Source organism: Lycium barbarum, chromosome 11 (genome assembly GCF_019175385.1).
Source record: "Lycium barbarum isolate Lr01 chromosome 11, ASM1917538v2, whole genome shotgun sequence".
Lineage (NCBI taxonomy): Eukaryota > Viridiplantae > Streptophyta > Magnoliopsida > Solanales > Solanaceae > Lycium > Lycium barbarum.
The window spans coordinates 17,742,336-17,757,899 of record NC_083347.1 but is presented as its reverse complement, the minus strand read 5'-3'; the positions used below and the strand labels follow the sequence as shown (position 1 = coordinate 17,757,899).

General features: G+C 34.8%; 1 protein-coding gene across 1 annotated transcript; it reads right to left on the bottom strand.

Annotated features, from left to right (window-relative positions):
• Positions 1-6,783: 6,783 nt before the first annotated feature.
• Positions 6,784-12,673, bottom strand: LOC132617881 (frataxin, mitochondrial). Its single transcript, XM_060332951.1, has 5 exons — positions 12,385-12,673; positions 10,554-10,626; positions 8,693-8,740; positions 8,522-8,616; positions 6,784-7,067 (listed from the first exon to the last, which is right to left on the bottom strand). Exons 1-5 carry the CDS (start codon positions 12,606-12,608, stop codon positions 6,938-6,940), a joined length of 570 nt encoding a protein of 189 aa, XP_060188934.1. The 5' UTR covers positions 12,609-12,673; the 3' UTR covers positions 6,784-6,937.
• Between the last annotated feature and the right edge of the window lie 2,891 nt (positions 12,674-15,564).

Sequence of the window (15,564 nt, the reverse complement as noted above, 5' to 3'; positions counted from 1 at the left end):
TTATTTGCTTTTTCATCAGGCAGCCCCTCCTCCTCTTCCTCCCCCCATTTTTTTTTAAGTTTTTTATTTTCTTTATTTACTTTTACAACCCCCCTCCCCCAAAAAGAATTTAAAAAAATTAATTTTCTTTTACCAGTCCCCACTCCTCTACCTCCCACCCCTCACCCCCCAAAAAATTTTTAATTTTTTTTATCAGTCCCCACTCCTCCTCCAGCCCCCAAAAAAACATTTGATTTTTTTTTTCTTTTTGTATTTTTTGTACCCCCCACCCTTCCAAAAAAAAATTGTTTTAAAAAAAAAGTTTTGAATTTTTTTGCACCATCACCCCCCCCCCCCCCCTCCACCACCACCACCACCAAAAAAAGATTTTCTTGAAAAGAAGTCTTGAATTTTTTTTTTTTTTTTTGGTTTCTTACTTACCCCACCCACGCCAAAAAAAATTAATTTTGTTAAAAAAAAATAGTTTTTATTTTTGGTTTTCTGCCCCCCACCCCACGCCAAAAAAAAATCTTGAAAGGAAGTTTTGATTTTTTTTATTTTTTTTTGGGTTTAGGAAAATTTTGGATAAAATCCAGGTTGTTGTTGTGTGTTTGTAGTGAAATAGATGGTCTTTCTGTTGCTGGCCTGGTATGGTTCAGGGTTTAGGAAAATATATCGAACATATAGTTTTTTTTTGTTCTTGTCCTGGTATTTATCTGGTTCTGGTTGTAGAAGATAACCAACAGATTTGTAGTTATTGCAACAAGTTCTACACTTTTTGCAACAAGTAGACAATCTATTGCAACGACTCACTAATCTGTTGGACATAGCTTCAGTTATTTGCTTCTGTTTGTAGAAGATATCTAACAGATTTGTAGTTGTTGCAACAAGTTATACACTTATTGGAACAAGTAGACAATCTGTTGCAATAACTACAAATCTGTTTGACATAGCTTCAGTTATTTGGTTCTGTTTGTAGAAGGTATCCTACAAACTTGTAATTGTTGCAACAAGTTCTACACTTGTTGCAACAAGTAGACAATCTGTTGCAACAACTACAAATATGTTGGACATAGCGTCAGTTATTTGGTTCTGTTTGTAGAAGATAACCAACAGATTTGTAGTTATTGCAACAAGTTCCACACTTTTTGCAACAAGTAGACAATCTGTTGCAACGACTCATTAATCTGTTGGACATAGCTTCAGTTATTTGCTTCTGTTTGTAGAAGATATCTAACAGATTTGTAGTTGTTGCAACAAGTTCTACACTTGTTGTAATAAGTAGACGATCTGTTGCAATAACTACAAATCTGTTGGACATAGCTTCAGTTATTTGGTTTTGTTTGTAGAAGGTATCCTATAGATTTGTAATTGTTGCAACAAGTTCTACACTTGTTGCAATAAGTAGACAATTTGTTACAACAACTACAAATCTGTTGGACATAGCTTCAGTTATTTGGTTCTGTTTGTAGAAGATATCCAATAAATTTGTAGTTGTTGCAACAAGTTCTACACTTATTGCAACAAGTAGATAATCTATTGCAACAATTACAAATCTGTTGGACATAGCTTCAGTTATTTGGTTCTGTTTATAGAAGATATCCAATAGATTTGTAGTTGTTGCAACAACTTCTACACTTGTTGCAACAAGTAGACAATCTGTTGCAACAACTACAAATCTGTTGGACATAGCTTCAGTTATTTGGTTCTGTTTGTAGAAGATATCCAACAGATTTGTAGTTGTTGCAACAAGTTCTACACTTGTTGCAACAAGTAGACAATCTATTTATGAATCAGCAAATGTTGAGGAAAGATATAGCTAAATTGACAGCCAAACTGACAATCAATCCTCAGAAAGAGATGAAGAACAGAGCTGAGAAGCAGTAGATACAAATGAAGAAAGTGAAAAAGAACTAGAAGATGAAGAAACTGATGATGGAGATGGAGTACATCAATGAAATCTGCTACACCCCAGAAGGCAGTTGCTGAACAAATTATTACTTAAGTTGTAGTATTTGGAGCCAAGGTTGCTGTTGAACAATTTCTTTTCTTTTTTTGTCCTTTATGTTATTTGTGAATGATGTTTATGAACTTATTTATTTTGATTAGTTGTGGTATTTGGAGCTAAGGTGGTTGTATGCAACAGATGCATACACTGTTGAAGAAGTTGCAACAACAAGTTACTAATTTGTTTCAACAAGTTACTAATTTGTTTTAACAAGTTACTTATCTTTTTAAACAAGTTGCTTGGTTGTTGCAACAAATTACTCACCCTGTTGGGAAAAAAAAATCAAACAATTGCTTAAATTATTGCAAAAATTAAAAAATATGTCGCAACAGATGAGTTAATTGTTGCAACAAATCATACACTTGTTGAAAAGGTTGCAACAAGTTACTCATATGTTGCAGCAAGTATCTCATATGCTGCAACAACTTACTCATATGTTGCGGTAGGTATCTCATATGCTGCAACAACTCCTCCATTGTTGCAACATATTCATGATATTGATCACAATGAACTCCTTTGTTTATACTGAATAACATTAAATTCATTGTTTATCACTAAATATGATTGAATTAAGTACTTCACATCAAATCACTCTAATGATCACTCGATTTAGGAAGAATACACTTAGAATTGCCCATCTAATCCATGAAATTATATGAAATTGCTATCTAATCCATTAAGGATGTTAGTAGATATATATATATATATATATTCATCACTAAAAATCGTTGATTTTCTTTGTTTAACACTAAATTTGGGTGAATCAAGTAGTTCGCATCAAATCACTTTAATGATCACTCGATTTAGTCCATATTGAGTAGTAGATCATCTTTCCTGGCTCAAAATATATCAAATTTATTAAATATTATACATTGATCACTAAATATCGTTGATTTCCTTTGTTTATTGCTAAATATGGTTGAATTAAGTACTTCACATCAAATCACTCTAATGATCACTCGATTTAGGAAGAATACAATTAGAATTGTCCATCTAATCCATGAAATTATATGAAATTACTATCTAATCCATTAAGGATGTTAGTAGATATATATATATATATATATTCATCACTAAAAATCGTTTATTTCCTTTGTTTAACACTAAATTTGGGTGAATCAAGTAGTTCGCATCAAATCACTCTAATGATCACTCGATTTAGTCCATACTGAGTAGTAGATCATTTTTCCTGACTCAAAATATATCAAATTTACTAAATATTATACATTGATCACTAAATATCGTTGATTTCCTTTATTTATCACTAAATATGGGTGAATCAAGTAGTTCGCATCAAATCACTCTAATGATCATTCGATTTAGTGCCTACAGACTTAGTAGATCATCTTTCTTGACTCAAACTACTATCAAATTGATTAAGTATTATATATGGATCACTAAATATAGTTGATTTCATTTATTTATCACTAAATATCGTTGATTTCATTTGTTTATCACTAAATATGGGTGAATAAAGTAGTTCACATCAATTCACTCTAATGATCATTGGATCTAGTGCATACTGACTTAGTCGATCATCTTTCCTGACATAAAATACCATTAAATTGATTAAGTATTATATATTGATCACTACTTATCGTTGATTTCTTTGTTTATCACTAAATATCATTGATTCCCTTTGTTGATCACTAAATATGGGTGGATCAAATAGTATCTGTTGCAACAACTGTACTATCTGTTGCAACAAGTGTACTATCTGTTGCAAAAACTGTAGTATCTATTGCAGCGAATGACATAGCTGCTGAACAGGTCCTTACTCTTGTTGGATAAAACACAACAAGTTACTCAGTTTCTGCAACAAGTCACTTCACTTGCTGAAAAAACCCTAACATGTAACTTAGTTGCTGCAACAAGGCCTGTCAGTTATTGCAACAGATTGCTTACTTGTTGAAAATCTTTTAGAAGTTGGATAAAACACAAGTTACTAATTGTTGTAACAAGTCCTGTTACTTGTTGGATAAAATCCAACAAGTTACAGAGCTGTTGCAACAGATTCACTACTTGTTGGAAATTGTTCAGCAATTTCTTAACAACAATACACACATTTATGATTGGACACGATCAATATATCATATAAACCAAGTTCACAAGCACCAAAAACATAAATTACCATTCTAAAAAAGAACAACATTAAAATGTCATAAAGTTCCAACAGATAACTATTATTACAACATGGTGCAATTAACAACTATGGAGCATTTTAGCTGGGACAACAACTATAAATCTGTTGGATATCTTCTACAAACAGAACCAAATAATTGAAGCTATGTCCAACAGACGAATGAGTCGTTGCAACAGATTGTTTACTTGTTGCAAAAAGTGTAGAACTTGTTGCAACAACTACAAATCTGTTGGTTATCTTCTACAAACAAAATCAGATAAATACCAGGACAAGAACAAAAAAAACCATCAGTTGGATATCTTTTCCTAAACCCTGAACCATACCAGGAAAATAACAGAAGAACCATCTATTTCACTACAAACTAGGGGGGCATAAACACCAAAGACCGAAAAACCAGACCGAGCCGAATTAATTCGGTTTTTCGGTTTTTTTTTTTATGAAAAATTCGGTGTTTGGTTCGGTGTTTGGTTTCGGTTCAACAGTTCTTCGGTATTTCAGTTTAACCGAAGTTTTTTTTTTTTTGAAGATTTATCACATGAATACAATTTTTTTTGCAATACTCAGTCCACTCTCTCAGGCCCAAATTAATGTATATGATTAATAAAGAAGCTGCTAAATTCCAGAAGCCATCAAAGATTCAACTGGAAAATTTTCCATTCAAAAATAAAAAGGGCCTATAAGAATGGAACAAATTATTCAGATATTATAATGCAAAATAGAAGACAATTGATAATAATCACAAAAAGATTTTGTTTATTGTCGGATGTTTGGTTCATCATATTAAAATTTGGACGTGAGATGTACTATTTAGAACATCTATGGATTTAAATCGGATAAATAAATTTGTCTTCAATAATACTCATGGCCTATATTAAATCATTTTTTCCAATCTGGGAAGCATACAAGAATATGGTCTACTATCTCGATGCGGTGTTCGGTGCTGAAAAAAACCAAAATTGAACCGAACTGAACTTCAAAAAATCGAATCGAACCGAACTAATTTGGTGCGGTGTTAGGTGTCCACTTTCAAAAAACCGAACCGAACTTTGAAAAAACCGAACCGAAGAACCGAATGCTCACCCCTACACAAACACACAACAACAACAACATGAATTTTATCCAAACTTTTCCTAAACCCCCAACTTCTTTTCAAGATTTTTTTTGGAGTGTGTGTGCGTGGGGGGCGGGGGGAGGGAGGGGCACAAAAATACAAAAACAAAAACTTTTCAAGACTTTTTTTTTCAAACAATTTTTTTTGGAAGGGTGGGGATAGGTAGGTGCAAAAAAACAAAAAGAAAAACTTTAAAAAAAAAAACAAACAATTTTTTTTGGTGGGGCGGGGGGAGGGGGGAAGTGGGGTGGGAGGAGGAGCGGGCTGGTGAAAAAACAAAAAACAAAATATCAAAACTTTTTAATTTTTTTTTGGCGGGGAGGGGCGGGAGGAGTGGAGGCTGGTAAGAAAAAAATCAATTTTTTTTGGGTGAGGGTGGGTGGTGGTGGGGAGGGGGGGAGGGTTGCGAGGAGGAGGGGGGGGGTGAAAAAACAAATAAAGAAAATAAATAAAAAATTGGAGGGAGGGATGGGTGGGGTTGGGGTGGGCGTGGGGGGTGGGGGGGTTGGGGGAGGAGGAAGAGGTGGGGTTAAAAAAAAATAAAGAAAAACAATTTTTTTCCCGGGGGGGGGGGGGGGGGGGGGGAGTGTTGGGGCAGAAGAGGGTGAAAAATAAATAAAGAAAATTAAAAAAAAAAAAAAAAATTTTGGGGGGGGGGGGGGAGCAGGGGGTCGGGGCGCAGGGGCGGGAGTGGGTCAAAGTGTTAAAAAATAAAGTTGAGAGTCAAAGTGTCAAAATGAAAACTTTTGGGCAAGTTCAAAACCCCTTAATCACTAATCAAAAATCATCACTTCCACTCAATAATTAAAACTTAAGTCACCTCCACTAAAAAAAAAAAAAACTTAGCAGTCACCTATAATTAAAAGCCCCAACTTCATACACAACTGATGAGAGACAAGTACATTTCTCTAACATGTCCTGCAACAGACAGGGTGAATGAGCTACACAGGGTCGGAGGCGTTTAAAAGATTAATTTTGACTGAATTCAAGTGTCGTCTTTGATGAAATCCTGTAGAGGGGTGTCAAAATAGAACAAGTGTCTATACGGCAATTCGACCTTTATCTAAATTCGAGTTATATCTTTTTTCATTTCATGGAAGAATTTTATTTTGATAAAGGCAGTCCTATGTTTACATCTTTCGCGAACATATTTGATGAGATATTTTTTCACGACTATACCTCCTTAGCAATTTAGATTTGGAACCATAATGCCCCAATTCAAAGTAATAATCCTAAGAGCATGCTTACCATTGAGCTTCAAATACATACCAGTCCACCACGATCATACCTTCTCGTCTCTGAGAATGCTTAAACCTTTACTCAAAACTATGAGCATGCTCACAAAAACACCCACTTATCACCAACAAATCTACACTCAAATTCCTTAGCAGGCTGACTGATCAGCAATAGGGTAATACCAGAAGGCTCAGGGGTGAATACCGTTTCACATGTGATGAAATTGAAGCAGCTATTTTAGTTGCATATCATTTATATAGTTTCATCGTCTTGTAAATGTACTTGATAGATGTACGCTGGGTTGAACTAGTATATAATAGTAGCATTTAAAAAGTTAAGATTTACAACTTACAAAATGAATGATTGGAGGAGCTAATAGTAAAGGGAAAAAGAGCTCATTATTACAGACATGTAAATGCCAGTAGAAATGGTACATTAAACATCAAAGATCCACTATAACTCAAGAAAGATTAATGGCACTTCCGCAGAGTTTTTCTAATTCTTGTTCCAAAACCTTTACCAGGTTTGCCTTGGTTCGCCTATAGACCCAACCTTGAGAATTCTGATCCCAGTCAAACCTTGATGGACCACTGCAACAAAAATGTTTCGTAAAGACACAAAGGCATATACAAAAATCCAAATTCAACAGCAAAAAGAAAGACCAAATGGTCATGCAATGATATGACAAAACACTTAAACGAAATTGAAAAATCAAAATACGTTTAAGTGATGCTGCTAGAAACATGGAGAAACTGGTTAGAATCCAGTTGCAACTGCAATTGATGTTTCGGGGATACAACATTAATTACTCGACAACTGTATTAATGTATATACATGTATTATTCTTAACTTTACCATGAAAATCCGAGTTGAAATAATGCAACTTCAGACCAATGAGAATAAACAGACATTTTGATGGTATATTTACCTTTTCAAAGAGAACTTCTGTTCAACTTTCTACTTCTGAATTAGAATGATAAAAAGAAATGAAAAATATAGAAATAGTGAATATTTATTTAATAAACTTTTTACAGAAAGGAGTACCAACGAACCCTTCACTCTTCTTCCATCTGCTAGAACCCACTGTCTGGTTCTATTTTTGGTTAACCAAACTAGGGAAATGTGGCAATGAACAAATGGCCAAGAAAAGTACTTGGATCTTAGTTCAAATATCATCAGTTAAAGAATGCAGAAGAGGTCAAAGCTCTACATGGAAGAGACAACTGCTTGCAATCAATTGGTGCCTTTGGCACAAGTAGAAAACTGAAAATTAAAGAAAAATGATAACACTAAAATTAAAAAATTAAAAATTAAAAATAAAAAAATTAAAAATAAAAAAAACTTAAATGAGGAATCTGAAGCCTAGATGCTGTTGGAAATGCTAGATCAGGTAATCAGAGTCAAATGAGCACACTGGGTTTAGTTGGATACAAGTTTAAATACCAATGGAGGAACTAATGGACAAGATGCTTGGTGAAGCCAACAAATCGACAAGATTTTAGTTCAGCCTCAAGAAACCAGTTCCAGAACCGTTTCACTAAGAGAGTGTAATAGTCAGATGCAATCAACATACTGTATGAGCATCATAACCTAAAGCTAGTTTTTGCGAAACTTTTAGGCAACTTTCAAATTTTGGGAAGAATTCAAGTTTAGGTAATTCTATCATTCTTTCCTGGCAACCAAGTACTAGTTTCACAACTGCAACATACTATGGCCATATGCATTCTTTAATGAGGAAAGTGGAACACTGGAAATCAGATTTTGTTTCGATCATGTATAGAGCAGAGTACAGGAAAGCCATCCATGATCCACAAACTCTTTCAACATGAGCCGACACATACACTGGTACTATAACGATTGCTTGCTGCTCTAAATAATCAGTGTAAAAATTAGACTCCTCGTAGTTGTTTCTTCAATATGGACTGTGTATCATAGATTCTTTTTCCTAAGCATGTTACCGTCTTATATATGCGCTATAGAAAGTACAAATATGGAAATAAAAAGACAAACCAAAACACATCAGAGAGAGAGAGGGAATTGGTACCTCACTGGTGAAGACATCCAAATCTGCCTATTAGGAGTCTGTTTGTTTATCACATAGGTTCCCCAGCTCCCAAGCTTTAGCGTTAAAACCTCATTCTGAGAATAAAATTCAGAATATCAAGACATGCAGGACATTGAAGAAAATACATAAATGCCATTTTATCCTTCTCACCCCATAATCCACATCGAAACCGTCAATGTCAACTGAGTCTCCATACTCCTGTCATGTAGAAGAAGATATAACTGTTATAAACAATCAAATCATGCAGAATGCTAATCATATGTACAATACAACCCAACTGAATTTTGACATTAGCAGATTGATAAACAATTTTAACAAGAGACGGGAGGAGGTGGGGCTGAATGGGGCAATAGTCTCTCATGGCTATGAATATATGATGCACAACCCATGTTTGAAGTAACATGTTCTCCAACTCCACGACAAAAAGTAGAGCATCTTCAAGCAACCACTAGCTGTGTTGCTCGGACTCGGTGCGGGTGCCGGATACGTCATGATCTAAATTTTAAGATTCGTGAGCACGGATCTATGTACGGATACGGGTTCTGGGATTTGGCAAAAAATAATTCAAACTTCTAAAAATAGAGTTATAAAACCTAAATTATGAGATATTATGTGGAAAACTTGAGGAGAAAATATTGATCAAGAGGAGAATCTCCAAAGGAGATAAAAGGAAAAGGAGTGACATTGAAATTTCTATGTACAAGTTCTTCCATTTTCTTCAATTTCGCCATAGCTTTTGTTTTGATTACATAAACCATTGAATCTGTCAGGAATTTCTCCCTCGATTTTGGTCAAAGTACCCACAATTGATTGACCAGATCAGGTATGGATCCCACACCCATGTCGTGTCGACACGGGTGCAACACCAAAAGTGAAGAATCCGAGCAACATAGGGACATTCAATCCAATGACATACATAAAGAGTTCACATATTAATGGAGTCCACTCTGATTTTCTGATTTACACTCAAATGTTGAGGTTCACATCGTCAACTTATCGAAGATAGATTTCGATGTTAGAAGCAGCTTATCAAAATACAACCTCAGCTTTCCTCTGTTTAGGCTTCTCAAAGTCAATTTAGACAAGATAAATACGCCTTGCACAAGATAAGCTCTCCATAATATCTTTTTCATAATAAAGGTAAAGAGGAATCCAAACTCAAGTTATGAATTTGCGGTTGTGATATCAGCAAAATTATTTATGAAATTGGTACTAGTTTATAGCAAGCAATCGTTACCTTTTATGTGGCCCCAGAAGATGAAACTTTTGGCCTCACCCATGAAAGCTAAAAGCTCATCATACTTTTAAGTTTGGTAGATGCATGTACTTAAAATGTATTAAGTTCCTGATACTATCTAAACTTATGGAAACAAAAAGGAAGATATAATGTCAATTACGGTAAATAATGATCTAATTGTATTAAACACCAAAACGCAAAAACTACAACAACCAGAAAAACCAAATGTAGGTTTGAGATACTGGCCCAGGCTCCAAATTAGCAATGTTTCTATGACTCTCTTAGACGTATATTTGAACGTGGATATTTCAGAATGCTAGTTGATGGCCTAATTAACCAGTTAAAGCTTTCAAACGTACGCCTACCATTCACAAAAATCATTCTTGTTTTATAAGTCCATGTATTTTTTTATAACCAATAAGTCCCCACGGGCCAGTAGCGCAAGATTCAAAACTCGATGAATAATGGGCCCACCACTCCACCCTTCTGCACTTAAATACCAAGCTATTGACTTAGAGAAGTTCCTGACACTATATAAACTTTTGGAAACAAAATAGAAGATCCAATATGACAAACAAACACAAACACAAACATCTTAGACTGGCTAATAAACATCGGCAACCACATGCCCAACACTCAAGCAAAAACAAATAGGCAACCACATTGAATATCACAGTGCAACTGTTGAGATATAGGTGCATATTACAGCAAAATCTAACTAAAATTTAGATACAAATAAAGTTAAACAAAGTATATAAAAGTACATCAAGATACCTCCAACTTATCTAGCAAGTCATGGATAGTGGCATTAGCCAGTCTGTGATACTCATCTTCCTGCAGCAGAGATCTGTAGATGTATAAATTCAGTATGAAGATACACATTTTCCTCTACACCAACAAAAATCCAACTATGGAAGGATATTCTAAAAATGATACAGAAAAAAACCTCATCTATAGAATTTACAGAGAGAGCAACAGACAAATCTTCCCCATTACTTTTCATTTGTCATGCTTATCTTATTTTTCCAGAAATTCAGTATTAGCTTTTCGGACAATTTATTTCATTCATATAAGATCTATATATCAGATATGCAACACAGTTTCTGACTTATGTGCATTCATTTGAAGCTTCTGGTTACTTCTATTTTTCATATCGGATTTTTATTTTACATCCACCTAGTTTTACCTCACATCAACTATAGAACATCAACCACACAATCAGTGGAAACAAACCCAAATAGCTATTCCTTTTATCATGAGCAAATTTAAATCAACACTAAAAATCATCTATTACCACAGCCAAAATCATCTATTACCACAACCACTACTAGTGCTGAACCACAGCTTCAAAAAATCAGTATATTAACCTGCAGAACTCTTCCAGATTAATTTTATTACCTGCATTCTCACCTCACTTACATTGGAAGTCAAACACATTGGACAAGTCAAAGATTCTCAAGATACAGTATAAAATAAGGACACTAAGCTGCTTAATCAAAATAAAAAAGATTTCATTTTAGACAATTAAAAAAGGTCTGCGTACACTCTACCCTCCCCAGACCCCACGTTGTGGGATTTCACTGGGTTGTTGTTGTTGTTGTAATTCTTTACTTGATAAAAAAAAAACCATTATGTTTTTCCACCCTTTATAGTGATGATTAGAAATTACACAAAGGAGACAGAGGGAGGGAAATCAAAAAGACCACGCGCGTTTGGTATGATGGGAAATGTTTTCCTCAATGAATTTGTCTTCCACGAAAATACTAGAAGTGATTTATGCAACTTATGGGCAGAAGTACACAAGATCCGAACTCTTATTCAATCTCACTTATTTCAAACAATGTTCAAAAACTTTGGTTTTTGGCCTTTACTACCCAAAATATATTTTTCATGGAAAACACTTTCCTCCATATCAAATGCACCAGGTCCTATTTCTACTTCTTCTAGCATTTCTCAATCCTTACACTTACTACTACCAGTGTTGTCAAAGGCATGCTTAAAGCGCGTTTAAGCCCATAAGCAAGGGTCAAAACATGGTGAGCCCTTCGCCTTGCCTAATGTGCCCTTTAGTGTCGTCGTCAAGGCTCTAAGACATGCTTTTCCTTGCCAATGAGCATTTCCTGAAAAGGGTACACTAAACAATTGATATTTCACTTTATCGTGACAAAATTTCAATTTCGTTGTCCATGCTTATAATTATTGTTCTTCAACTAAGCATATATATTTGCATTTTTTTATCCATTTGCGCCCTTTTTCAATTAAAGCCCACACTTTATTTGCGCTTAAAGCCCCAACAGACCTTAAAGCTTTTTTGCTGACTACTACTCTTCAATCTAACATTCAATTTTAGTAACATCCTAAGGTATCCCCAATTTTGCAACAAAAAACATTATGATCGAACTAGTTTTAAACATAACTGAAAATTAAGATATTCTAGTAATAAATACTCCAATTATTCAACCAAATTCTATAATCACTACAATTACTCAGCAAAATCAACAACAACAAAAAAAAGAATCCAAACTTGGATGTTAAAAGCAAGTAATTAAACAAAAAATTGTTTTTGTTTTTTTGGAACTAAAAATTGTAACTAAATAAAACCTACCGGTAATCGATAGGAGCAGGAGCATCTTGAAGAGGTGACGAGCTGGAACAATACCTTCTAGAAACTTCTGATTTGGAAACAGTAGCAGAAGGTTCTAGAAGATATTTATAAGTAAAAGTAGAAATAAATGATCTTTGTATCTTTGAAGAGGAATTAGGTTTGAGAACTGTGCATAGGGGTTTTCCAAGTAGAAGAAGCTTCCTTGAAGGACAAGAAGAAGCCATTTTCGCAACCTTTTCGACTTTGCGATTGTTGTTATTTTACAGAAGCTGCCAATAGGCCCCCAAACCCATCATTTTAAATAGTAAATTTTACTTGATATATCCTTGTACTATTGAAAAAGGGTCAAATATACCCTTCGTTATACTTTGGGTCCAATTATACCCTTGCCGTTATAATATTGGCTCAAATATACCCTTCATCCATTAAAGTTGTTCATCTTGGACATCCTATCCTACGTGGCAGTGACATTGGATGAGGTGGATACCACGTGGCTTTGCCACCTCATCACCTCCTAACCCATTTTACTCCTCCCCTCTTCCACCGCTAAAATCTCCTCCACTCTTACACCACTAAAATTTCCATCCCCTTCATCATATAGTTACAACTCTAGAAAACAAAGGACTTACTATTGAAATTAAGAAAAACAAAGAGCTTCTTGAAGATTCGGAGCAGTTCGCACACTCACAGATTTAATTCGGACCCGGAATTGCACTACTGTACCTCTGTTCAAATTTTCGCTTTTGAAATCAATTTATTTAAAGTATATACTTCCACTATAATTCTTGTTAGTCAATACCTCAATCCGAGCATTTACCAATTGACATCCATTGCTAGGTTATTGAAACTTCTTCTTGATTTGCAGAAATTAGTGCAGTATGAAAAGGAAACGAAAATGAAATTCTTGGATTGGTACCTTTAAATTGCGGTCCTTTTTTTTCTAGAGTTGTAGTTATATGGCGGTAATGGTGGTCATGGTGGTGGAGGGGGTGTAAATTTTAGTAGTGAAAAAGGAGAGGAGTAAAATGGGTTAGGAGCTGATGAGGTGGCAATGTCATGTGGCTTCCACCTCATCAAATGTCACTGTCACATAGGATAAGATGTTCAAGGTGGACAACTTTAACGGATGAAGGTTATATTTGAGCCAATAGTATAACGGCAAGAGTATATTTAAACCCAAAGTATAACGAAGGTTATATTTGACCCTTTTTCAATAGTACAGGGGTATATTTGGCCCTTTTCCGTTTTAATAATTAAGTTTAGTAGCTATAATATTATATTTTTACAACTTATAGCTACCCACTTTTCTACCAATTAACTTACCACTCACTACACTCCTATTTTTTAGCTACACACTTTCTCTCTCTCCCCTTTTCCTAAATATATGTTTCGAACTCCCATCTCCCCTAATTTCGTGCTTTTCAAATCAGTTTCTGATTTCTTTCACTTCCTTTTTTTTTACTCTGTATTAACTGCTCATTAATTTCTCCCTTTTCGTTTTTAATCTAAAATTTTTCGCTCCCTCTCCTAATCTACTTCCGCTTAACATAAACCCTACTCGCCTCCCTCATTGCGGACCTTCCAATTTTGGTGCTGTCAATTCTCTTCTGGTATGGCGTTTTTTCTCTTCTTCATTATTTACTTACATATCCTATTTCATATTAGGGTACTATTGGCTCTATGATGTGAAGGATTATATTGCTATTAATTTGAAAAAATTCTTCTTACAAAATCGATTGATTGCATATTAGAGTATGATGGGTTGCTGCTTAATTTGGGTCTAATTGGTATTTACTCAAATACACAATAAGATTTGTAGTCCATAACTGAATTTGATGATGAGTAGGGCTGGGCGTTCGGTATTCGGTTCGGTATTTTTAAAGTTCGGGTTCGGTAATTCGGTATTCGGTAATTAAAAGTATATACCAAATACCGAACTTTCAAACTTCGGTTCGGTAATTCGGGAATCGGTAAATCAAATTGCGATTCGGTACGGTATTCGGTAATACCATTTTTTTGCTCATCAATACTCAAGATTTTTCTCTCTTTTATAAGTATGCATATCGATTATAGGATGAAAGAATTACCCTTTCAGTAATAAAACACAAACATTATAACATATACGTTCAGTTACATCAAACAATCCAACACTACTTCCATAATTTCATAGTGTAGAGCTGACCAAGTAAGCAATGGTTGCCCTTTTTAATGTTGCATAACTGCGATATCATAGCACTGCACAATGGGGTATAACTGTGTACGTGCCCAGTGCCCTGGCAAACTAAGTATTATATAGTACACTACTAGGAAAAAAATGAATGTGAATTTTACCTTACTTTTAAACTTAGGTATGCAACTTTACATTTATTAGAATGTGCAAAGAAAGAGACTAGTTCCAACCTTCCAACCTTGTATGCAGTAGATCAGGATATTTAGTTTGGAATCAGGAGGTACCTGGTAAAGATGATCACGCTTGGAAGCTACATCAGAGAAACCCCATCCTAAGATATCAACTGCCCATGTCTCTAATCCAGTCTCCTCAAGCATCGGAAATGTGTACCTCCACTCTAAACGTGAGCTGAACAATGAGGGATAATGAAAAACACAGAGCACAGCAAGAGAAAGTAGTCAAAACATTAGCTTAATATGAGGCATACCTATCAAAACCATGGAGAAGCACAACTGGATTGGCCTCCGTCTGTTCTTTTGGCTTACACAACTACTCATGACTCAACCGTTCAATAAATTTACCTAAAATGAACCAGCAATGAAGCTGGACCATCAAACAAAGGAAGTAACCAGAACTTCATAAAGAAAGAGAATGATTAATCCAGAAGCAATACAGTAAACAAGAAACAAAATACTCCCTCTATTTCAATTTATGTGGCTTGATTCGGAGTATGAAGGTCAAATTAACTAATGTTAAATCAAATGAAGTTCACAGATCTTTACAATTTCAAGTCCAGTAAATCAAATCTAACAATCATCATATACACAAAAAAAAAATCTTCAACCCATTTAATTTCCCAGAAACGAAAGAGACAAATTTAACAAATATCTTTCTTTCTCTCCCAAATACTACTGCTATGGATACTATCCATTCATATATTTCTCTCCCAAAAACAACAACAACGAAGCATTGAAAGTGTAAAACAAAACCAAAAAATACAATACGGAAGC

Bases quoted from the DNA above. Each gene is read 5' to 3' on its own strand.
- LOC132617881 (XM_060332951.1), bottom strand. From the start codon at position 12,608: ATGGCTTCTTCTTGTCCTTCAAGGAAGCTTCTTCTACTTGGAAAACCC. The intron at 8,741-10,553 runs GTATCTTGATGT...TCTACATGACAG, and splicing joins ACTTGCTAGATAAGTTGGAG to GAGTATGGAGACTCAGTTGA. The intron at 7,068-8,521 runs GTACCAATTCCC...TTTTTGTTGCAG, and splicing joins TGGATGTCTTCACCAGTGAG to TGGTCCATCAAGGTTTGACT.